This window comes from Meriones unguiculatus, chromosome 15, assembly GCF_030254825.1.
Source record: "Meriones unguiculatus strain TT.TT164.6M chromosome 15, Bangor_MerUng_6.1, whole genome shotgun sequence".
Lineage (NCBI taxonomy): Eukaryota > Metazoa > Chordata > Mammalia > Rodentia > Muridae > Meriones > Meriones unguiculatus.
The window spans coordinates 61,404,258-61,424,632 of NC_083362.1; the positions used below are offsets into that span (position 1 = coordinate 61,404,258).

General features: G+C 46.7%; 3 protein-coding genes across 10 annotated transcripts in view; 2 read left to right on the forward strand and 1 right to left on the reverse strand.

The window, feature by feature from the left end:
- Positions 1-36: 36 nt before the first annotated feature.
- Positions 37-4,116, forward strand: LOC110566690 (mitochondrial chaperone BCS1). Of its 5 annotated transcripts, none has more exons than XM_060368636.1 (8): positions 37-853; positions 1,401-1,807; positions 1,889-2,028; positions 2,195-2,389; positions 2,587-2,650; positions 2,863-3,032; positions 3,516-3,633; positions 3,749-4,116. In XM_060368636.1, the coding sequence occupies exons 2-8, from the start codon at positions 1,488-1,490 to the stop codon at positions 3,996-3,998; spliced, it is 1,257 nt and encodes a 418-aa protein (XP_060224619.1). In that variant the 5' UTR covers positions 37-853; positions 1,401-1,487; the 3' UTR covers positions 3,999-4,116. The 5 variants fall into 5 exon arrangements, with proteins under 5 accessions (XP_060224619.1, XP_021520262.1, XP_021520275.1 ...); XM_021664587.2 differs by having other exon boundaries at positions 37-343; XM_021664600.2 differs by having other exon boundaries at positions 37-343; positions 1,488-1,807.
- An 828-nt stretch (positions 4,117-4,944) lies between these two features.
- Rnf25 (ring finger protein 25) lies at positions 4,945-12,618 on the reverse strand. 3 transcript variants are annotated; one of them, XM_021664650.2, is made up of 10 exons: positions 12,547-12,618; positions 10,324-10,398; positions 9,966-10,068; positions 9,809-9,876; positions 9,642-9,711; positions 7,199-7,270; positions 6,964-7,101; positions 6,540-6,629; positions 5,919-6,053; positions 4,945-5,598 (listed from the first exon to the last, which is right to left on the reverse strand). In XM_021664650.2, exons 1-10 carry the CDS (start codon positions 12,585-12,587, stop codon positions 5,020-5,022), a joined length of 1,371 nt encoding a protein of 456 aa, XP_021520325.1. In that variant the 5' UTR covers positions 12,588-12,618; the 3' UTR covers positions 4,945-5,019. The 3 variants fall into 3 exon arrangements, with proteins under 3 accessions (XP_021520325.1, XP_021520317.1, XP_060224618.1); XM_021664642.2 differs by having other exon boundaries at positions 6,540-6,632; XM_060368635.1 differs by lacking the exon at positions 6,540-6,629 and having other exon boundaries at positions 12,547-12,606.
- A 52-nt stretch (positions 12,619-12,670) lies between these two features.
- Stk36 (serine/threonine kinase 36) overlaps positions 12,671-20,375 on the forward strand; it is a 28,023-nt gene continuing 20,318 nt past the window's right edge. For both annotated transcript variants that reach the window (XM_021626406.2, XM_060368638.1), the window contains exons 1-8: positions 12,671-12,835; positions 13,253-13,425; positions 14,377-14,517; positions 14,627-14,704; positions 17,202-17,332; positions 17,950-18,199; positions 19,702-19,795; positions 20,064-20,233. In XM_021626406.2, coding sequence (XP_021482081.1) covers positions 13,342-13,425; positions 14,377-14,517; positions 14,627-14,704; positions 17,202-17,332; positions 17,950-18,199; positions 19,702-19,795; positions 20,064-20,233 — 948 coding nt within the window. In that variant the 5' untranslated portion in view covers positions 12,671-12,835; positions 13,253-13,341. The remainder of the gene's footprint in view (positions 12,836-13,252; positions 13,426-14,376; positions 14,518-14,626; positions 14,705-17,201; positions 17,333-17,949; positions 18,200-19,701; positions 19,796-20,063; positions 20,234-20,375) is intronic.

Genomic DNA, 20,375 nt, shown 5'->3' on the forward strand with positions numbered 1-20,375 from the left:
CAGAACTCGGGGGCGGGCCTAGCGGCGCTACCTCCCAGTGCGGCCTGGTGAAACCATCGAGTCTGATGGCCAGAGAGTCACGGCGGTAAGGGGGCGGGGTGACAGGCGGCTCCACAACACGTTCCTGGAGGCGCGAGCTGTAGGGTGTCCGAGAGTCAGCTGCTGCGTGCCGGGCTCCGGAATCGGAGCCCAGAAGAGCTTTGTCAGTGGCTCTCCATGCAAAGGTGCTTTGGAATTCTGAATCCTAGCTCCGAGCCTTAGCGGAGGTCACGGCTATCAATTCACTGGTGCCCGGCGTGCCAGGCGGAGGTCACCGAGGTGGTGGTGGAGAGTCGCAGGAGAGGTGTGCTGGAAATAATTTGTCCTTTCCCCTTGGGTACTGTTCACAGCTAGGCCTAGTCACATCTTTTTGATTGAATTTGAAAAAGGGTCCGTAGAGGAAGTAGCCTATAAGATCTCAACTAAAAAGAATGCCAGGAATAAATTAAGAAGAATGCCGGGAATAAAGAAGGGGGCATTCGGAACCAACAGAACTGAGTGAACCAGAGCTAGGTAGTGATTGGCGTATCTGCTGAACTGGTAGTATACCATCCTAATGTGGACGATCCTACGTTTCCGGCTGTGGTGTTTGAACCCAATGGGAGCAGTCACCGAGGGTGCTGGAGTAAAAGCGACACAATTGGAGCGGGGCCGATTGTGGCGACTGGATGATGCAAGCGCCGAAGGTCCATTCAAATGCCACTTCAAGAAATAAAATTTAGCCTGGCGTGGTGGCGAAGGCCTTTAGTCACAGCACTTGGGCGGCAGAGGCAAGCAGATCTTTGTGAGTTCCCAGGCCAGCCTGGTCTAAAAAGTGAGTTCAGGACAGCCAGGGCCATTACACAGAGAAACCCTGTCTCGAAAAGCAAAACACAACAACAACAACAACAAAAACCCAACTTGCACGAAATAGTTTAGGTGGGAATAAACGCCTGAACAATACTTTAGAAACTTTGCCATTTTATGTCTTATGATACCTGAAGGCCATTTCTGATGTTAAGGCATGTGGTCACTGATAGATCAATGGAAAAAAAAAATCACCTTTGCTTATTTTATCCAATGGGCATCCTTTCTGTCTCAGCTCTTGCCAGAGACCAAAGTCTTGCTTTTCTAGTATTCTGATGTGTTTTCTGGGGTTGAGAAAATCTCAACATGGTCTTCTGGCAAAAGGTCTTCTGTCTGAAGAGCAAATGGATTGAAGAGCCTGGGGCATTTGCCCTGGCATTCCAACACCGGTCCTACTCCACAAAAGGACACGGAAGCGCACAGTATTGCTGGCCTGTCTGTCTTGTTTCTGTGGGTGGGAGTGGGGGCAAGCTTGATGGGTCTAGTTTCTAAACCAGCCTTATGCTTTCTTCCAGCTCTGCTGCTTTCTACCCCTTTCCTTTTCCACTGCTTTTGACAGTGCCTCAGGGCCTGTTAAGCATCTGGGTTTTTTTCTTTTCAAGATGCCATTTACAGACTTTGTTCTGGCCCTGAAAGACAATCCCTACTTTGGGGCTGGCTTTGGACTGGTCGGTGTGGGCACCGCTCTGGCTGTGGCCCGGAAAGGAGTCCAACTGGGTCTAGTGGCATTTCGGCGCCATTACATGATCACACTGGAAGTTCCTGCTAGAGACAGAAGCTATGGCTGGTTGCTTAGCTGGCTTACTCGGCACAGTACCCACACTCAGCACCTCAGTGTTGAGACCTCATATCTTCAGCACGAAAGTGGCCGAATCTCTACCAAGTTTGAATTTATCCCAAGTCCTGGAAACCACTTCATTTGGTAAGACTGGAAGCCAGGAAGGGCTCTAAGGATAGGGCAGATGAATGGAGGAAACTGGGTCACCCTGACAATTTCATTCAGGTATAAGGGGAAATGGATCCGGGTGGAACGAAATCGAGACATGCAGATGGTAGACTTGCAAACGGGGACTCCTTGGGAGTCTGTCACCTTCACGGCCCTGGGCACTGACCGCAAGGTTTTCTTCAACATCCTGGAGGAAGGTATGAGATGGGACAGGCAGGCTTTCAGGTATGGGGAGGTTGGGCATCAGCTGCTTGGAGAGGAGGAGTAAGGACCCAGGTGGGAGAAGGTAGCAGGTCAGAGCTCTACCTCATTGAAGAATCGACTGTGATCAAGAGACTTACTGATTTACTTCCTTGCACCCAGCGCGAGCGCTAGCCCTGCAGCAGGAGGAAGGGAAGACTGTGATGTACACAGCTGTGGGTTCAGAATGGCGTACCTTTGGTTATCCACGCCGCCGCCGGCCACTGGATTCGGTAGTCCTGCAGCAGGGTCTGGCTGACCGAATTGTCAAAGACATCCGAGAATTCATTGATAACCCCAAGTGGTACATTGACAGAGGTAAGAGGCAGCTGGGATCTAATCTGTAGTCTGTAGCAGATTCTAGCTCAGGTTGTAGAGAAGAGAAAACTTGTCTATGAGGATTTTTTTTTCCCTGATACTAAAACCACTAATAGGGAACAGAGCTGAGGATGAATGTGCCTGGGCCAGAGTACACATTTCACTTTAGGTCTTGTTTATCCTGGTTATATCCCTAGGCATTCCCTACAGACGTGGCTACCTTCTTTATGGGCCCCCTGGTTGTGGAAAGAGCAGTTTTATGTGAGTAGTCAAATTCTCTTGACTCTGAAAAACATCCTTTGCAGAAAAACTGGACTGATAGGGTTGGAAAAGAGAAGTGAATCTGGGAACCAAGAATCAGGGTGAATGAGATCCACAGATCCATATCAAGTGGGTGATATAGGAGACTTAGGTCTCTGAGGTATATCTCCTAGGATACCCAAAGACATGTCCTCCCATGTCACTGTTCACAGAACAGCTCTGGCTGGAGTATTGGAATACAGCATCTGCCTGCTCAGTCTCACAGACTCTAGCCTCTCAGATGACCGGCTCAACCATTTGCTGAGCGTAGCCCCACAGCAGAGCTTGGTACTCCTGGAGGACGTGGACGCTGCTTTTCTCAGTCGAGACTTGGCCGTGGAGAGTAAGTGAGGATGCTGGGGAGGGGGAGTCTTTTGTATTTAGTTAATTTAGTATGCAGGCACATGCACATGGAGGTCAGAAAACAGGTTTTTGGAGTCAGTGCTTACCTGTACCCTGTTGATGCAGCATCTCTTGTGATGGTTCTGCCATGCCCCTGGCTCTACCTTCAACACGCCTTAAGATTTAGGTAGTGCCACTGTATCTAGAGTTTTACTTGAATTCTGAGCTCAAACTTGTATAGGTCTACAGGCTTGTGAAGCTAGCACTTTTTTTTTTTTTTTTTTTTTTTTTTTTTAATTTTTAAACCACAGAGCCATGTTCCTAGCCCAGGGAGGTAATTATTGAAGATACTGAGAGGAAGAGTAGCAACAGGAATTTTGGAGGCCTAAGTCAGCAACAAGAGACACTGATAAATAGGGGTCTGCAGTGATGATTTGGGGCACGACTTTAAGAAATGACCTCTCACATTCCTGTCACCCTCTAGACCCTGTAAAATACCAAGGTCTAGGTCGTCTGACCTTCAGTGGACTGCTCAATGCTTTGGATGGTGTAGCCTCCACTGAGGCACGCATTGTGTTCATGACCACCAACCACATTGACAGGTAAGGAGAAAGGAAGGCAGAGCTCTGCTCCTTTGCCTCTGGTGAATTGGGTTGAGGTGATTGTCGCTTTTGGGCACTAGCGGGACTGTGGCCGTGACTCTGCTTTTCCTCTTAGGCTGGATCCTGCCCTGATACGCCCTGGGCGAGTAGATCTGAAGGAGTATGTGGGCTACTGCTCACACTGGCAGCTGACCCAGATGTTCCAGAGATTCTATCCAGGGCACGCGCCTTCCTTGGCTGAGAACTTTGCAGAACATGCCCTTAAAGCTACGTTCCAGATTAGTCCAGCCCAGGTGCAAGGCTACTTCATGAAGTATAAAAATGACCCCATGGGGGCTCTTCACAATGTTGAATCTCTGAGGTGACCCTCCAGGCCACTATCTGCTCTCAAAAAATCCACCTACCTGTCACATTAATCTGGTCTGTGACCTTCCTCCCTCCTTTGCTGTGTTTGTACTTGAGAATAAACCAGGAGTTGCCATATCAGGTTCCTATTATATCTATCTATATCTCTATGTATACACACACACACACACACACGCACACACACACACACACACAAATGATGGGGCCATGGCCTAAGAGAGGGAAAGAAGAGACTGAGTGTTAATGGGAAAAAAATGTCTTCATGAAAGGCCATCAAGCAAGAGACATGGTATTATGACATATACTCTTTTTGTTTGTGTTTTGTCTGTGTAGCCCTAGCTGTCCTGGAACTTGCTCTGTAGACCTGGCTGGTCTCAAACTCAGAGATCTGCTTGCCTCTGCCTCCTGAGTACTGGAATTAAAGGCATGCATGTGGTGTGCACTTCTAATTCCAGAACTTGGGAAGCTTAAGGTAGTAGGACTGCTAAAAGCTTAAGACCAACCTGAACTACAAAGTGAGACAAACAACAAAGGGGCTTGGGATGCAGCTCACTTGGGAGAATGCTTTCCTAACATGCACAAACTGGCCATGATGGCAATGGCCTGTAATCCTAGCACTCAGGAGGTAGACACAGGAAGATCTGGAACTCTTCTTCTGTATAAATCCTAAGGCTTGTCTGAGCTACTTGGGATCTTATCTCAAAACAACCAACCAGTCAACAATGCATACGTGTAAATGTCGGTATGGACAGAGAGGTATATATTATGGTATTTCCTAAGGATGCTGCCCAAATGTCCATCTCCTTGAAAATGACCACACAGGCAGGGAAGTAAGACACTTTTCACCCTAGTGTCACTGGTGAGCAGACTTAGGGCAAAGTGGGAGCCCCCTGCCATACCCCTATCTAGTAGCAATTTAGAAAGAGCCACACCACACACACTAGGTGCTATCAGGCAAAGAAGGCCAAATCTCTTTATTGCCTCCCTCCCACCCCAATTCCCTGTCCCCCCACAGTACTGCTAGGAACCTTCCTCAGATTCCAAGCTCAGGGGCTCCCTGCGAGTACCAGACCGGTATGCTCCCTGTCCCCGAGGTAGGTGGGGGTAGGAAGAACCTGGTGTATGGTTTTTGGAGCGTTCCCAGCGAGCGTAATCCCGAGTCCTGCGAGCTGTGGGGCCCTGCCAGCTACCAGGCCCCTTCTCCTGAGGATGACCTGTGAGCCCTTTGTTACGGGGTTCTGCTTTTAAGTCCACAGGCTCCTTGAGAGGCTTCTCAGGAGGTGGCAGTTCGTGGATGTCACTGGCACCTTTTGGGGCACAGCACTCCCCTCCTTTTGGGTGCCTCCGATCATACTGTCGCCAGGAGCCACGACCAGGTCGTGGAGGATCTAGCATGGATTTCTGGGTCTCACCCAGCCTCTGTTGATTTGGCCCAGGCCCTGGAGTCTTCTCATACATATACTGGGTAGCCATGGGTAGAGGAGTTGGCAGAGTTGATTGGGCAGCTGGGGAAGTAGATTGTTCTGCAGAAAGGGCATTAGGTGGTTGGGGTCCTCTGGAGACATCTACAACAGACTCGGGTTCAAGAGTAGCAGGAGGCTGGAGGGGAGAGAGAGGATGCATCAAGGGAGACCCCTCTTCACTATTCCCCAATCATCATCAATCTGTAACCTCCCTAACACACCCTAGGTCTGTTGAGTTCATAACATGATGGAGGCAAGCTAGGAGTTGTGGCACACGTCTTTAATTCCAGCACTCAAGCAGGCAGAGGCAGGTGGATGGCTGGGAGTTCAAGGCCAGCCTTGTCTACAAAGCAAGTCCAGGAGAGCCAAGGTTACACAGAAACCCTGTCTTGAAAACAACAAACAAACAATGCTAGAGGCATTGTGGCCAAGAGGAGAACCCTTTCTTTTTCTCACCTGCTGAAGGCTAATGAAGTATCGGTTCCGTTCAGCCTCAAGGTCGATGATGCCACCCTTCTCCTGCTGCCTCTGATATAGCCTCTTGAGCTCTTCCTGCTGGCGCAAGCTCTCTGCACTGGGTTGGTACAGCTCCTTGGAGGAAAGGAAGGAGAGTGGCAGGAAAAAAAAAATTGAAAGCAAGACAAACAACTTGAACCATAACTCTTCTAGGATTGTCCTAGGAGAGCTGCACAAGGTTCTGGGTTTTTTGTTTTGTCTTAGGAGTTTCATATAGCCCAGACTGGTCTCAAACTCACCACAAGGCCAAGCATGACCTTGAACTGCCTATCCTCCTGCCTCCACTTCCTAAGTGCAGGGATTACGTGAGCGTACCACCCTACGAGTGTTTTAATGCAGTCCTGGGGATCAAACCTAGGGCTTTGTGTGTGCTAGCCACATTCCCAATATGAGTTGTTGGTTTTGCTCCTCAGAGTTAGGCTTCTGAAGCCTTAGGTTCCTGGTGGGAGCTGTGGCTCTGCACAGTAGTCTTAAGTCAAACCCAACTCCAGAAAATTCACCAAGACGCCATTTCTTTCTCCTTAGAGAATGCCTGGCTTAGACCAGAAGGAAATCCCTTACCATGGGTTGTTGGGGTTCAGGGGCTGCTTTCAGCGAGGCAAGATCATACACAAGGGGCTCCCTGCACACAGGACACTGCACACCGACTGCCTTCTAAAACAAGAGGAGAAATCACACCCTGCTCCCTGTCAGCCAGCCCAGTCTTTGAAGGGCTGGGATTGAAGGGCACAAGCGTTATCTGCTCAGCAATGAGGTGGGACAGAGGAGGAAAGGACTGCCTTTAAGAAGGAGTCTAGAAATGTTGTAAAGCTGCATGCAATATGTCAGTGTACACAAGGACGCCTGTCTTCCTGGACAGGGGTGGGATTTAATCTCAGTAGCAATCTAGAACTAAAAAGATGAAAAACCACTAGAGTGGAGGGATGGAGATGGATGTGAAAGTCTTAAGGGTACCAGGAGAGAGAGTGGATCTGGCGATGTCTACCTCTTTGGTGACAACATGCTGTCGCTCCTGCTCCTGTCCTTGTGTCTTCAGCTCTTGTTCCATGTGCTGGATGTACCTAGCAAGGCAGTGGCAGTGGAAGTAGTGGTAACAGGGTGTTTTGGTAAAGGCCTCCTTTTCCTGTAGGGAGACAAATGCAGGGTCCTGTATTAGTGCCTGCTCACTAGTCCTTACTTCTCTGCCCAAATTTATCCCAGGTCCCATCGGAGAAACCCACCTGGAAACCATAGAGGCAGATAACACACTGACCATGGGGGATATTGTTGTCTGTGAGAATTTCCTTCCCTTTCTGAAAGGAGAGAAGATGCTGCTGAACCGTGGAGGCAGGAGACTGTGAACCTATCCCATATATGTCTGGCAGGACTGGCTGGCTGGCTGTGACACCCACCAAGACAGCTTGTTAAATGTTTGTGCATTCCTATCCTGGTAATGTTCTACTTGCAAGACTGCCTCTCCGTGCCCCCTCCCCTGCCATTTGACCTTTCTGGTTTCAAAATCTAAGTGAATTATTTCTCCTCTCACTAAGTCATCTTTGTATACTTGGGAGATAAAAATAATTACCTTAGAGAGAAAAAAATATTCAAAACTCATCTTCACTCAGTCACAGTAGCTTCAATTCCAGCACCCAGGAAGCTGAGGTAGGAGGACTGCTTTGAGTTTCAAGCCAGCCTGGGCTATACACTGAGACTGTCTCAAAAATACAAAACAACCAAAACCAAACACATACACCACCCATCTTCATTTTTGAGATGCCTCTTTTTTTCCCTGTTTGAGTCTTGCTTTGTTGCCTAGGCCCAAGTTCTTTGACTCAAGAGACCTGTTCTCTTCAGACTCCTTGGTGGCTAGAATTATTAGCACACACCACTGTGCTGGGCCTCAGAGGCCTTTCTTAACATTCTTCAAGTAAAATTCCCCCATGGGGCAATGAGTTTGTTCAAACAGACAACCCAAATGGACAGAAATCAAAAGGCATCAAGTTGGTCTATGAAATATGTATTTGCGTAGCTAACACTATGGAATTTCAGAAGCTGGGGTCAACCCAGGAATGCTACAGTGCTCTAAATGCCCACTCACTAAGTCTATGCCACCCATCTTCACTGTACTCTTCCATTTCCCTAAGGAATCCCAAGTAGACGGAAACAAGGATGACCTTGCTTGCATGTTTTAACCTCAAACAAGAGTCATCTACGTATTTTATTATCTGCCTTTCTTTCATGTGATCTGTTTACTTGACCAGAAAGAATATATAATTTTCTTTCTCTCTCTCATTTTAAGACAGAGTCTGATGTAGTCCAAGCCATTCTTGAACTTGCTGTGTAGCTTTGAACTTATGGATTCTCTTGCCTCTACCTCCCAAGTGTGCACCATTATGCCTGGCCTGAGTATAAACTCTTTGAGAAAAGGAACCATGGCCTCTCTAGTCAGTTCTAGTTCAAGGTAGACTTCAAGTGTTCATCTATGGCTAGGATCTCTCATCCCTATCCCCTAGGCAAGATCCTTGTTATTCTCTACTTTCAGTTGCCAGTGCCAAGAAAACAGGAACTTCCTGAAGCCAGTCCTGGTGGCACAGACTTGTAATACCAAGTACCTGGGAAACAGGGAGGCTCACAAGTTCAAGACCTGCTTGTTCACTTAGTGAGACTCATTCTCTGAATTAAAAAGTTTTAAAATGTTATAGATATATCTCAGTAGTATAGAACTTGTCTAATATTGGCAAAGCTTTCAGTTTGAACCTTAGTGCAGAAGGAAAGGAAAGTACTGAAACTGAAGTTAGAGAAAATGCAAGATGTGGGGATACACACCTTTAATCCCAGCACTTCGGAGGCAGAGGCAGATGGATCTCTTGAGGTTCAGGCCAGCCAGAGCTACATAATGAGACCCTGTCTTGGTTAACTAGAATCATCTCAGAAGAACCACAATTGAGAAAATACTTTCATAAAAATGGCCTGTAGGCAAACCTGTGGGGCATTCTCTTAATTAGTAGGTGATGGAGGAGGGTTCAGCCCATTATGAGTGTTGTCACCCTGGGCTGGTGGTCCTGGGTGCTATAAAAAAGCAGGCCGAGCAAATCAGGAGGAACAGCCAGTAAGCAGCATCCCTCATGGCTTCTTCCTGCCTCCAGGTTCTTGCTGCTTTTGAGTTAAATGCTGACTTCCCTCAGTCATGGACTGTTCTTGAAAGTGTAAGATAAAATAAGCCCTTTCCTAAGTTATGTTTGGTCATGGTGTTTTATCACAGTAATAGAAACCCTAACAAAAACAAAAAAAAATAAGTAATTAAATAAACAGAGAGAGAAAAGAAAGTTCGAAACAGAACAAAATAAATAAATAAATAAATGTTAAGCTGAAGAGGAAAAATTGCTAGGTGTGGCCTCATTCGCCTAGAATTCAGATGGAAGGCTAAGGCAGAAGGAAGGCTGCAAGTTCTAGGCCAGGCCCATAATGAGACCCTGTCTCAAAACAAATGAACAACAAAAATCCCACAACAAAATAAAAGAGGAAATTACAAGATGCTGGAACTGACAACCTGGGGAAGTTACTCAAAACCTGGTGGCTTTGGTTTGGTTTTTGAAACATAGGAGTTCTCTTTCTAAACTAATTGAGGTCTTTATGCAAATAAGGACCAAATGTACTGATTACAGATATGCCATCACACTTTACCTCAATAAGTTCATAGAGCATGGCTGTGCCCAGCCCCTCCTTGGCCACATGGCCCAGTGTCTGTGAGATCCTGGAAAAAAAAAAAATGAAGCCAATATTAAACCAACCTTTCTTCAGCAAGCAGAGCTGAATTTTGAGTTTTCCCTACTCCAACTAGCCCAACTTACTTGTGGATCTGCTCATCTGAAAGTCCTCGGGGGTTACGGATGGAGATCTGTGGCACCTCATGGGGATACTAGTGCAGAAAAGCAACAAAGAGTCATTACAGTGATGCATTCTGGGGACTCACCCCTGCCTCCTTTTTCTACTGTGCAGAAGCCTCACCTGGACTGGGACTTGAAGTACCAGAGTGAAGCAAACAAACTGCGAATCTTGGACCTCTGCGGTGGCAGGGTGCAGAGTAATAAAGATCTCCCATGGCGAAGATCTGCAAGTGGATGAATGAAGACTCGGGTTGTGACTGGGCAGGGGCTTGAAAGCTAGGGAGGAGGGGGGGTGAGATAGGAAAGTAGGTAGAGGAATGCACATTGGACTTGTTTCTTTTGGGGAGGGAGGATTAAAGGAACAGTGTTTATATGACAGACATCACCTCTGAGTGGAGACTCATAGTACCCTGAGACCAGATTCTCTGCAGAATCCTCTCACTACTGAGACTCCTGCCCACCCTCAACTGAATACGCACCTGCCGTTTCCTTTCACCACCTGTAGTTCATCCAGATAGATAGACTCTAATACCTCAACTTCAGAGGGAAGAACCCTGGAGAGTAAGGGGGAAGACTTCGTCACCATTATAGCTCTCCCTGCTGAAGCCTGCCAAGGCTGATGAAGACTGACTTGGGGGGGGAGGGGAGGAAGAGTGGGGAGCATTTGCCTGAATACATTCTCTTACCAAATTATTCATTCTTTAAAATGGGAAAATGTTTCAATAGGTTGTCAACTGGCCAGGTAGAAAGCATGGGAATTAGAGTTTTAGAGCTCACACTGCTAACATTACCAGAGAGGAAACAGATTACCAGAGAGATAAAAACAACTAACCAAGCCTTAACACAGGAGGAATGGGACCAGTCACAGCCAGGCCCCGTGTCCCTGCTCAAGTTGCTACAGCTGGTTATCCTTTAGTGGCTTCTCTCTGACCTACATATATGGCATCCATTCATTACTTATGAGGGTACCAACACTACCCCTGCCTACCTATACTAATGTTTAACACAGATCCCTGTGCTCTGTGTACTGCCAATAACCTTGCCAACACCAGTCAGTCCATGCATCCTCAAAGGACATACCAAGTTGAACAGGTCTAGGTAATAGAAAAGCTATATTGCATTAGAAGAACCATCAGCCTTAGAGCTAAGAGTAGGCAGAAACTACTTACCAAGCTATGTGGTCAGGTCACTTACTTTTGGAAGCCTGAGTCACACTTCCTACCACCTAGAGATAACACAACATACTCACTAGGGCCACTATTAGACTTAAAAATGATTTGTTTATATAAAGTGCCCAAGTATCTGAGACATAGTATCTAGTCTTAAGTGATCCCCAACCCACCCTCTTAAAGGAAAAAGAGAAGGGCACAGTCTGAGCACTTGGCATGTACACATGACCCTGGGTGTCTAATTAACCCCGATCATCAAGGCTAAGACAGGGTTCATAGCCCTGATACAAATCAGAGGGCACACATTTAAACACAGAAACAGTTGTAATGACAGTGAAGATGAGTGAATGAGTCCACAGCCCTAGCCCAGTGATATACAGAAATCTATATCTGCTTTCATCAAGAGGGAGCACACCCCAGTCTGACCTCTATCAGTGATGGTTATAATGCTTAGCATTCTTTTTAAGCCTTAGGCAGAAACCTTAAAATACAAAGCTTATTATCTTACCAAAATAATAATAATAATAATAATAATAATAATAATAAGACATTTCCTGCTGACATTGACTACTAAAACCACTGGGACTCTCTAAGGCTCAGATGTCCCTTCACATCCTCCAGTACTTTGCCCACCTTAGGAGACCTGGATGTAAGATACATACTGGGAGAGTGTTCAGGTCATAGGTGACAGGAGGGGGTGGGGTGGGGCTGGGTAGTGGGCTGTCCTAATACTAACAGTATAAGACCTTAATTCATATGTCCTTTGGGTTACCTAGTCTCTTGAGGTCTTATACTTCAGCAATTCGTGAAAAGCAGGCTTATGTATGTTACAAATCCACGGTGATCCGCCCAACTACTCTATGAGGTAATGCCACACCCGCCTTTTTTTTTTTTTTTTTTTTTTTACAGCTGAAACCGACTCGCAGGAGCTAGCTGGTCTGGCTAGCATCACATCAAGCTAATTATATATGAAGTGAGCATATTTTTTCTCTTACGTTCAAAACCCGAAGTCCTTAAAGGCTTTTGGTCTCTTACTAAGAACGCTTGAGAGAGTAGGAGAGCTTATGTGGGGAGTAAGTCTTTTCTGACAATAGTTATTAGTGCTGTTGGGGATATGGGAAGACTGAGGAAACCATACGCATTAATGGACTAGTCCAAGGACCAGGATACCAGGGGTACGGGGAGGAGGGCGTCTGTTCCGAGAGGCGAGAGGTGTGATGAGCAGCCATCCTTCAGGCCCCGGAAAGTCAAATCACAGATAAGTGGGAGGGGTGCAGCCGTAGGAGGGGACAACTGGGTCGATAAGGCGTTGGCCCAGCTGGCCAGGCCGGCGCGTCTAGACCCAGTCCCTTCTCAGATCAGCGTCCCTCCACCCTCCGTCCTCGTAGCTCGCCTAGGAAAGGATGTCATGGTCTGTGCCACCCCTCGCCCCTTGATCCACCCTTAATGGCCGCGGTTCGGACGGTCCGGAGCTGTTCCTAGTTCCCAGCACCAGATCCAGGTAGCCAGCCAAAACCTATAAGCCAAAGTTACCAGTCTTCTTCCCCGGCAGCTGTCGACTCGGACGCCGCCATGTCTTCTCCGGCTCTTGGCCGGAACCGGAAATAGCTTTTGGGAAGTTAGAGACCGAAAACTAGGGCGGGGCGGGGTAAAAGAAAGCTGGCGCCGTTTCTAGGCAACTGAGGACTCTAGGTCCTTTGTAGTGCCTGCTAGCCAAGCAACAGAAGTGACCTAGAAAGTGCCAATGGGCGGTTCGCGTCTGTCACACACCTCTGAGAGCTTTGTCCTCTAAACTTCTGACTAGTTCCAGGGAATAAAACTGGTAAGAGTGGGAAACTAAAGAGAGCAGCAATGAGTAATGGAGAAAAGTAACGCAGGCAAGCAGGGAGGGTCCTGGCTAGAGGCCCAGAGCGCCAGCCCTCGTCCTGAGGAGCTTGGAGCATCTAGGCAGGGGACAAGGTGTGGCACCTCGGCTTGCAACAGGGGTCAGAGCGGCGGTGTTGGACAAGCTGAAAGTGTCAAGAACTTGGGAGACTATAGAAGGAGCGTGTGAGCTTAGCAGGTGGAGAGGGGAATGGGGACACTGGTGGGCTGTGGGCACCTAGGCTGTGTGGCGGGTTCTGTTTCTAAGATCTGCTCATTTTCCCCATTCTGGTCATCTTTTTGAGGCCTGGGTTATTGTGCAACGAGGAAAAGGCAAGGCTGATAACGTGTATTTTTCTCCCATGTTCTGAGCCAGGCCTCCCAAATGTGTGGAACTGTCCCTGGAGCTACAGCTCGTTGCCATCGTCTTCTTTCTACCTTGTGAGAGACCCTAAAACCCTTGCCATGGAAAAGTACCACGTTTTGGAGATGATTGGAGAAGGCTCTTTTGGGAGAGTATATAAAGGCCGAAAAAAATACAGTGCTAAGGTATTGAACAAAGACAGCTTTTGAGTGAGATTCAGTGACCGCTACTCCAGTACAAACTTGGGACAGAAGGGGTGTATGCTGGCCCTGACTCCAGCATACTTCCTAGGGTATATAAGCTCTGAAATTGGATTACTTGGATCCCAGCTTTGGAGCCAGGGACAAACTACCTAACCATCTCATGCATCAATTTCCCCAAACTGTACAAAGAGATAAGATTGATGGGGTCAGAGAATTAATGAATTAATTAAAGTTAATCACTTAATACAATGCCTGACACATACTGGGTGACAAAAATTATCAGAGTCCTTTGTATTACCTAAGAAAAGATAAACCCTTTAAAATCTGTTCTTCCATTTTCACTTTTTCCTTCTCTTTTCCCTAAATCTCACCTTGCATCATTTGCTTAGGTCAGAGAACCTCTCCCAGAATCCATCAAAGGGATCTATTTTTCAATAACCGTTCCCCCAGTAGTGGGGTGACAAAACGAGCATCTATAGTACCCTGGAGGAAAGTTATGTGGGAGGTTAGCACACATTTGAATTCATACTAAGAGCTGGTCAAGCAGTATAAAGTCTTGAATTGTAGAGCTCTAAGATAAAGCTTGGAATATTTGTAGTGAGTGTGTGTGTGTGTGTGTGTGTGTGTGTGTGTGTGTTTGAAAGAGAGAAAGAGAGAAGAGGAGAGAATGAGTTTTATTAGGGTTACTTTAAAAAGAATAAGTGAGGGTTTACTTACAGGAGCAGAAATTACTCAAAGACAGCTGTAACACCAAAGCCCACCCTAGTTCGTGTGATATAGCTTACGAAGGCAGAAAACCTCAAGCATGCTGCACTACTTACAGGCAGCTTGACAAGATAGAGAACATTCAGCAGCTCAGCTGGACTGAGGGGGTTTCTTTGCATGTCTTGATGGTGTAGTCAGGCCTTGACTCTTCACTCTACTTACTGACAGGTGGTGGCTTTGAAGTTCATCCCCAAACTGGGGCGCTCAGAGAAAGAGCTGAGGAACCTGCAAAGAGAGATTGAAATCATGCGGGGTCTGTGGCACCCCAACATTGTGCATATGCTCGACAGCTTTGAGACTGACAAAGAGGTATGTTTTGACAGTGTTGGGTTGCCTGTCTCCAAGCCCGAGGACACCAGGCATTTCCCAGCCACCGAGTGCATGACTGTTCCATCAGTGCTGCTCTGCCTTCCCACAGGTGGTGGTGGTGACTGACTATGCTGAGGGAGAACTATTTCAGATTCTGGAAGATGATGGAAAGCTTCCTGAAGACCAGGTATGCTTCCTGGCTCCTCTCACACTTCAGATCTCTGTCTTGGTGAATACCTGTGATGCAAGCTGAGGATGCCAAGAGTTCGTGTGTGTGTGTGTGTGTGTGTGTGTGTGTGTGTGTGTCTGTCTGTCTGTCTATCTCTCTCTCTCTCTCTCTCTGTATGTAGTGTATTGTGAGGGCATATTTGTATGTATATGTGCACATATGTGTATGTGCATGTGCTCATGCATGTCCATGCATGTAGAGTCCAGAGGTTAGGGTTGCTGTCTTCTTCAGTTGCTCTCCAGCTTATTTTTTGAAACTGGATCTCTTCTTGAGTCTAAAGGGTACTGATTACAGGCCTGGCTGGCCCGTAAGCTCCAGGGATCTACCTATCTTTACCCCCTCCACAAACATCAGGGCTACAGCTATGTGACACCATACCCAGCTTTTAACACGGATGCTGAGAAGCCAAGCTCAAGTCCCGATGCTTGTGCAGTGGGCACTTCACGAGCTGAGCCATCTACTCAGCCTTGACAGTTCTTCTTAAAAATGTTTTTATTATATTTTATTTTGTGTGTGTGTGTGTGTGTGTGTATGTGCGCTATTGTGGTAAATAAAGTGGTGTTGGGCTAGATAATGTTTATTATTTTTAGCCCTATGATTATTACAGTGGTATCATTTAACCCACTATCACAATAAGACACAGACACCTGTTAGATTTTATAATTGCCTTATTTACCTTGGGCTAGGTGGATATTTTACCTACACTGTCTCAATAACCTCACCATCCACCTCCCAGCCCCCATCCAATGCTATCTGCTTTAACCATCCTTATCTGGGCTACCTTCTATTCATAATCTTATAAATGCTTGCTTGTATTCTTCATCTGGGCTTTTCCATGCCATTATTGGAGTCCTTCCTCCCGGCCCATGTGATTCCTTCTCCACTCTAACCCATCCTAGCATCCTCCTCTTTCCTCTGTCTGTCTGTTTTCCGTTATTCTCCTGTTCCCAAAGCCCGGAAACCTTCGCCATGCCTAGCCCATTCTGCCCTGCCCCAGGTTTTAGGCCTTTTAATCAACCAGTCAGGAATAATGTCTTAGGCAGGTTTACACAACAAGGATAGGTGTATCTGGGCAATAAGCAGATCTTGAGGGCCAGTAATTAGCATCAAAATACAAGCATCAGACCAACCCCCAACAGGGTGTGGTAGAGGAGGTATGTTCATATACATGCAGAGAACACTGTGGAGTGAGAGGACAACTTGCGGGAGTCTGTGTCAGTTCTCTCCTTCTCCCCTATGGGTCCCCCGGACTGAACTCAGGTCAAGTGCCTTTACCCACTGAGCCAACTCACCAGCCATCTTTTGAAGACCCCTGAGAAGAATGTGAGACTCTAGGTATATCTAGAGGCAGTGTGGCGTGAGAGGAAAATAGTCAAACACTCCAGCCACAATATCTGAATGCAGACCTTGGCTTTGTCCCTCAACTAGCTGGGTGCCCATGGACCAATTACGCTTGTCTTTGTGTTTAGTTTCTTCATTGGCAAAATGAAGATAATAATAATATCTACCTTGCAAGGGTATTTGAGGATTAATGGTTTAATTGATCAAAATGATAAATAGCTATTATTAATGTTGTGGGTATTGGTTATTATTATTACTCCTTTAAGGAAGAAAGGCCAGTTTTAGAGCAGTAAAAGAAGCATTGTGGTTGTAAAGGATTCCCCATTAGGCAATGGTGTTTGGTTGAGTAGTGTCTAACTGTATTCATCCTAGGGGTTTCCTTACACTCCTAGCAGGTAGGCCCCCTCCAACCCCAGAAATCCCATCACTGTTTGTGAGGAGTCACCTTAAACTTGGGCTATATAGCTCGGTTGGAAGAGTGCTTGCCTAGCGTGCATGAAGCCTTGTGTTGGATTCCCAGTACCACATAAAACTGTACTTGGTAACACCATACACGTAATTTCAGCACTGGTGAGGTAGAGGCAGGAGGATCAGACATTCAGGTCTTCTTTAGCTACATAGCAAGTTCAAGGCCAGACTGGGATATATGAAACTTTTGTCTCAAAACAAACAAACAAAAAGTAGTCATCTTACTGTTTTGTTTGCCTTGTTTGAATGATTGTATATCTTAAGAAAAGGGATTTTTCTTTATTTGAAACAACAGATATGCATAAACTGTTTCCTTCATTCCATGCACCAATCTGAACATTGTTTTATATGCTTTAACTTCATTAGTCTATATAGTAGGCCTGGGAGGTAGGTGCTATCTTACTGTCACCTCATAGATGATGACTCTGGGAAACAGAACAATTTGTTCATGGTCATGCAGCCAATAGGAGAGATACAATAGATTTTCCTTGAATAAATGAATGAACAATTAAAAGGATGAAGTGGGGGGAATTCAAACCAAGGAGGGTACAGAAAATCAAATTAGCCTTAGCACTGGAAGTCTTTGGCGTGTTAGCGGGCCCCTTCCTCTGACCTTTTTTTTTTTTTTCACTTGTCTGACCCTTAGGTTCAGGCCATTGCTGCCCAGTTGGTGTCAGCCCTGTACTACCTGCATTCCCACCGCATCCTACACCGAGACATGAAACCTCAGAACATCCTTCTCGCCAAGGGTGGTGGCATCAAACTTTGTGATTTTGGGTAGGGTGTCTGAGCTCCCATATGTGTTTCTTCTTTTTCGGGGAGTCCTAGATCCCCACTAGGTTTACATAAACCTCATGTTAGTATCAGAGGTGGAGATCAGGCCTCTGGCTAGGCCTTTGGAAGTAATTGAAGGTACCGTGTCTGCTTTGGTTCAAGTTATCTCATACACTAACAGATACTAAATGACCAGGTTTGATTCTCTCTCTACCTCTCTGTTTTTTTAAGACAGGTTTCCTCTGTGTAGTCCAGGCTAGCCTCAAACCTGGATATCCACCTGCTTCTGCCTCCCACATACTGGGATTAAAGGCATGTGCCACCACTGCCTACCTTAATTTTCTCTTAAAAATATTTTATGACATTTATTTATTTATTGTTATATGGAGATGTGGGCACACATGTGCCATGACATGCTTGTGATGTCAGAGGACAAGTTGTAGAAGTCAGTTTCCTCCTTTTACCCTGTGGCCCCTAGGGGTAGAACTCAGGTCATCAGGTTTGACAGCAGGTGCTTTTACCACTGAGCCATTTCATCAGTCCCTGTCCCCAGATGTAGTTTTGCAGTTGTGACCAGGTCAAGAGGATCTTTTTTGATTTCTGCCCCATCTCCTCTGCAGATTTGCCCGAGCTATGAGCACCAACACCATGGTGCTGACGTCTATCAAAGGCACACCACTCTATATGTCTCCAGAGCTGGTGGAGGAGCGGCCATATGATCACACGGCAGACCTCTGGTCTGTAGGCTGCATCCTTTATGAGCTGGCTGTAGGCACACCTCCCTTTTACACCACCAGCATCTTTCAGCTTGTTAACCTCATCATTAAGGACCCTGTGCGCTGGCCCTCCACCATCAGTTCCTGCTTCAAGGTAACAGGGGTTAAAAGGAGGGAACTTTCATATCAGAAACCCGCCGCCCTTCCCCTTGTCCAAAATCTTTTTCCAAAGTCAGCACAGGCCAAGCAGCTTTGCCTTTCTACTGCAGCTGTGTGGTCCCGGGATTCTACTGTCAGAGTCTGTTCCAAGGCCTGCTGAATTTAAGGGTGATTGCTCCCGCAGCCTGAGCAGGCAGCCTGTGCTTTACCACAGTAGAGAGTAATTTCAAGCAAACAGGAGGGAGAGCTTCCTTTTACACGCCCCCCCCCCCCCAGTGCCACTGCTCCCCTATCAGAGGCCATGTCAGATGCAATCTAAGTGCTCCATACCGTTTGTTTGTTTGGTTTTTTTTTTTAGTGCTTTTCTGTTGTTAGAGTGGCTGGTGACTAGGGGTGGAAGACAGGAAGTGGTACCCACCCTTTGTAGCTATGTCCCCAGCAGGTTGGTGAGAGAAAGAAGAGGAGTTTGTTGTACTCATCTTATTTCTTATCTGGGGAAGGTTGTGGGCTTTAATGGAGTTCAAGTACAGGCTTCTCCCAGAATAAAATCTTATTACAAGTTTCCTTTGGTTTATCTAAGATGGAAGGGAACACATTTCCCCCCCCCCAATCCTACATAGTTGGAGGTGTTCAAATCATTTTCAAAAAAGTTAAATAAAGGAGCTTTAAATGAGGGAAGTATACCTCGACTATTCCTTCTTATGAAGATTTGTAGGGATCTTCAACAGCACATCACCACATCTTAGAAGAGCGTTCACAGCCTATAGCGCCTCCTCTTCTGTTTTGGTTTATTTATTTAATTTTCTTTTTAAAAATTGTTCTTTCTTAAAAGACTTATTTTTATTTAAGTGTGTGTGTGTGTGTGTGTGTGTTAGTGCAGGTGCCCTCAGGGGCTAGAGGTGTCAGATCTGGAGCTGGAGTTACAGGCAGTTGTGAGCTGCTTGGTAATGGGTGCTGGGAATCAAACTCACATCCTTTGGAAGGATGTGAATGCTCTTAGCCATCTCTCCAGCCCCAACCTTCTGTTCTTATTTCAGACCTGAGTAATTAAGGGTTCCTTCCTAATGGATACAACCTTGCTGTCCCAGGCCAGTCTGAACATTACACTGAAAGAGTTCTGGCTTTGAGTATTCCCAAACACATCCTTGAACCATTGTGTATGTATCTCTGGTCTGTTCACACCCATCCACAAACAATCTGTTGGCTATGAGGGTTTGCTTTCTGAAGATGACTGTGAAAATGACATCTCGTCCAGATTTTTCTCCCTACTTCACAGAGTTGATGAGACAGATTTGTTTTCACATGAGGATTCCATGACTAACAGTCATGGCTCTCTAGGAGATAAAGGCAGTAATCCTGAGAGAAGTGTTATTAAGGCTGTGTTTGAGCTGCCGTAAGAACATATATGCCAGTTGGCTTGCCAGTACCACTGAGAGGTTAGGGAAAGCCTGGAAGGAAGGGCAGAGAGGGCTGATGGAGCTTTGTTTCTCCCCACAGAACTTCTTGCAGGGGCTGCTCACCAAGGACCCCCGGCAGCGTCTGTCCTGGCCAGACCTCTTACATCACCCCTTCATTGCTGGCCGTGTCACCAGTGAGTCATCAGGGCCCAGTGCTCTGGCCTTTCCTAGCATTTTTCTCCAGATTTCCTCCCTCCCTGCTCTCTGGATACCTCATGCCTCTTTCCTCCCCCAGCTTGGATTTCTTTCCTCCTTTAGTCTAGTTTTTACCACTCCTAATTTTTGTTTCTTTGTCAAAATGGTCTCTTTCCACAGGGGCCTGGAGACACGGGATTTGTCCCTGGCCAAGAGGACGTGGTGCCTATAACACTAGCCTGATGGTGTCCTCTTTCCTCTCTGCAGTAATAACTGAACCAGCAGGCTCCAATTTGGGCGCCCCATTTACTAGCTGCCTACCCCCAGAACTTCAGGTCCTGAAGGATGAACAGGCCCACCGCCTGGCGCCCAAGGGGAACCAGTCTCGCATCCTGCGCCATGCCTGTAAACGCATGGCTGAAGAAGCCAAGCAGAAGGTGTGTGGGTCAGAGGAAAATACATAATGTGAACAGGCTAGTGACTTGGGGAGATGGAGAAAGAGGTGACTTTTAAGGAACTGGTAAAAAAGACATGAATAGGATCCATACTGTACAAATAATTCTCTTGTCTCCTATGCAC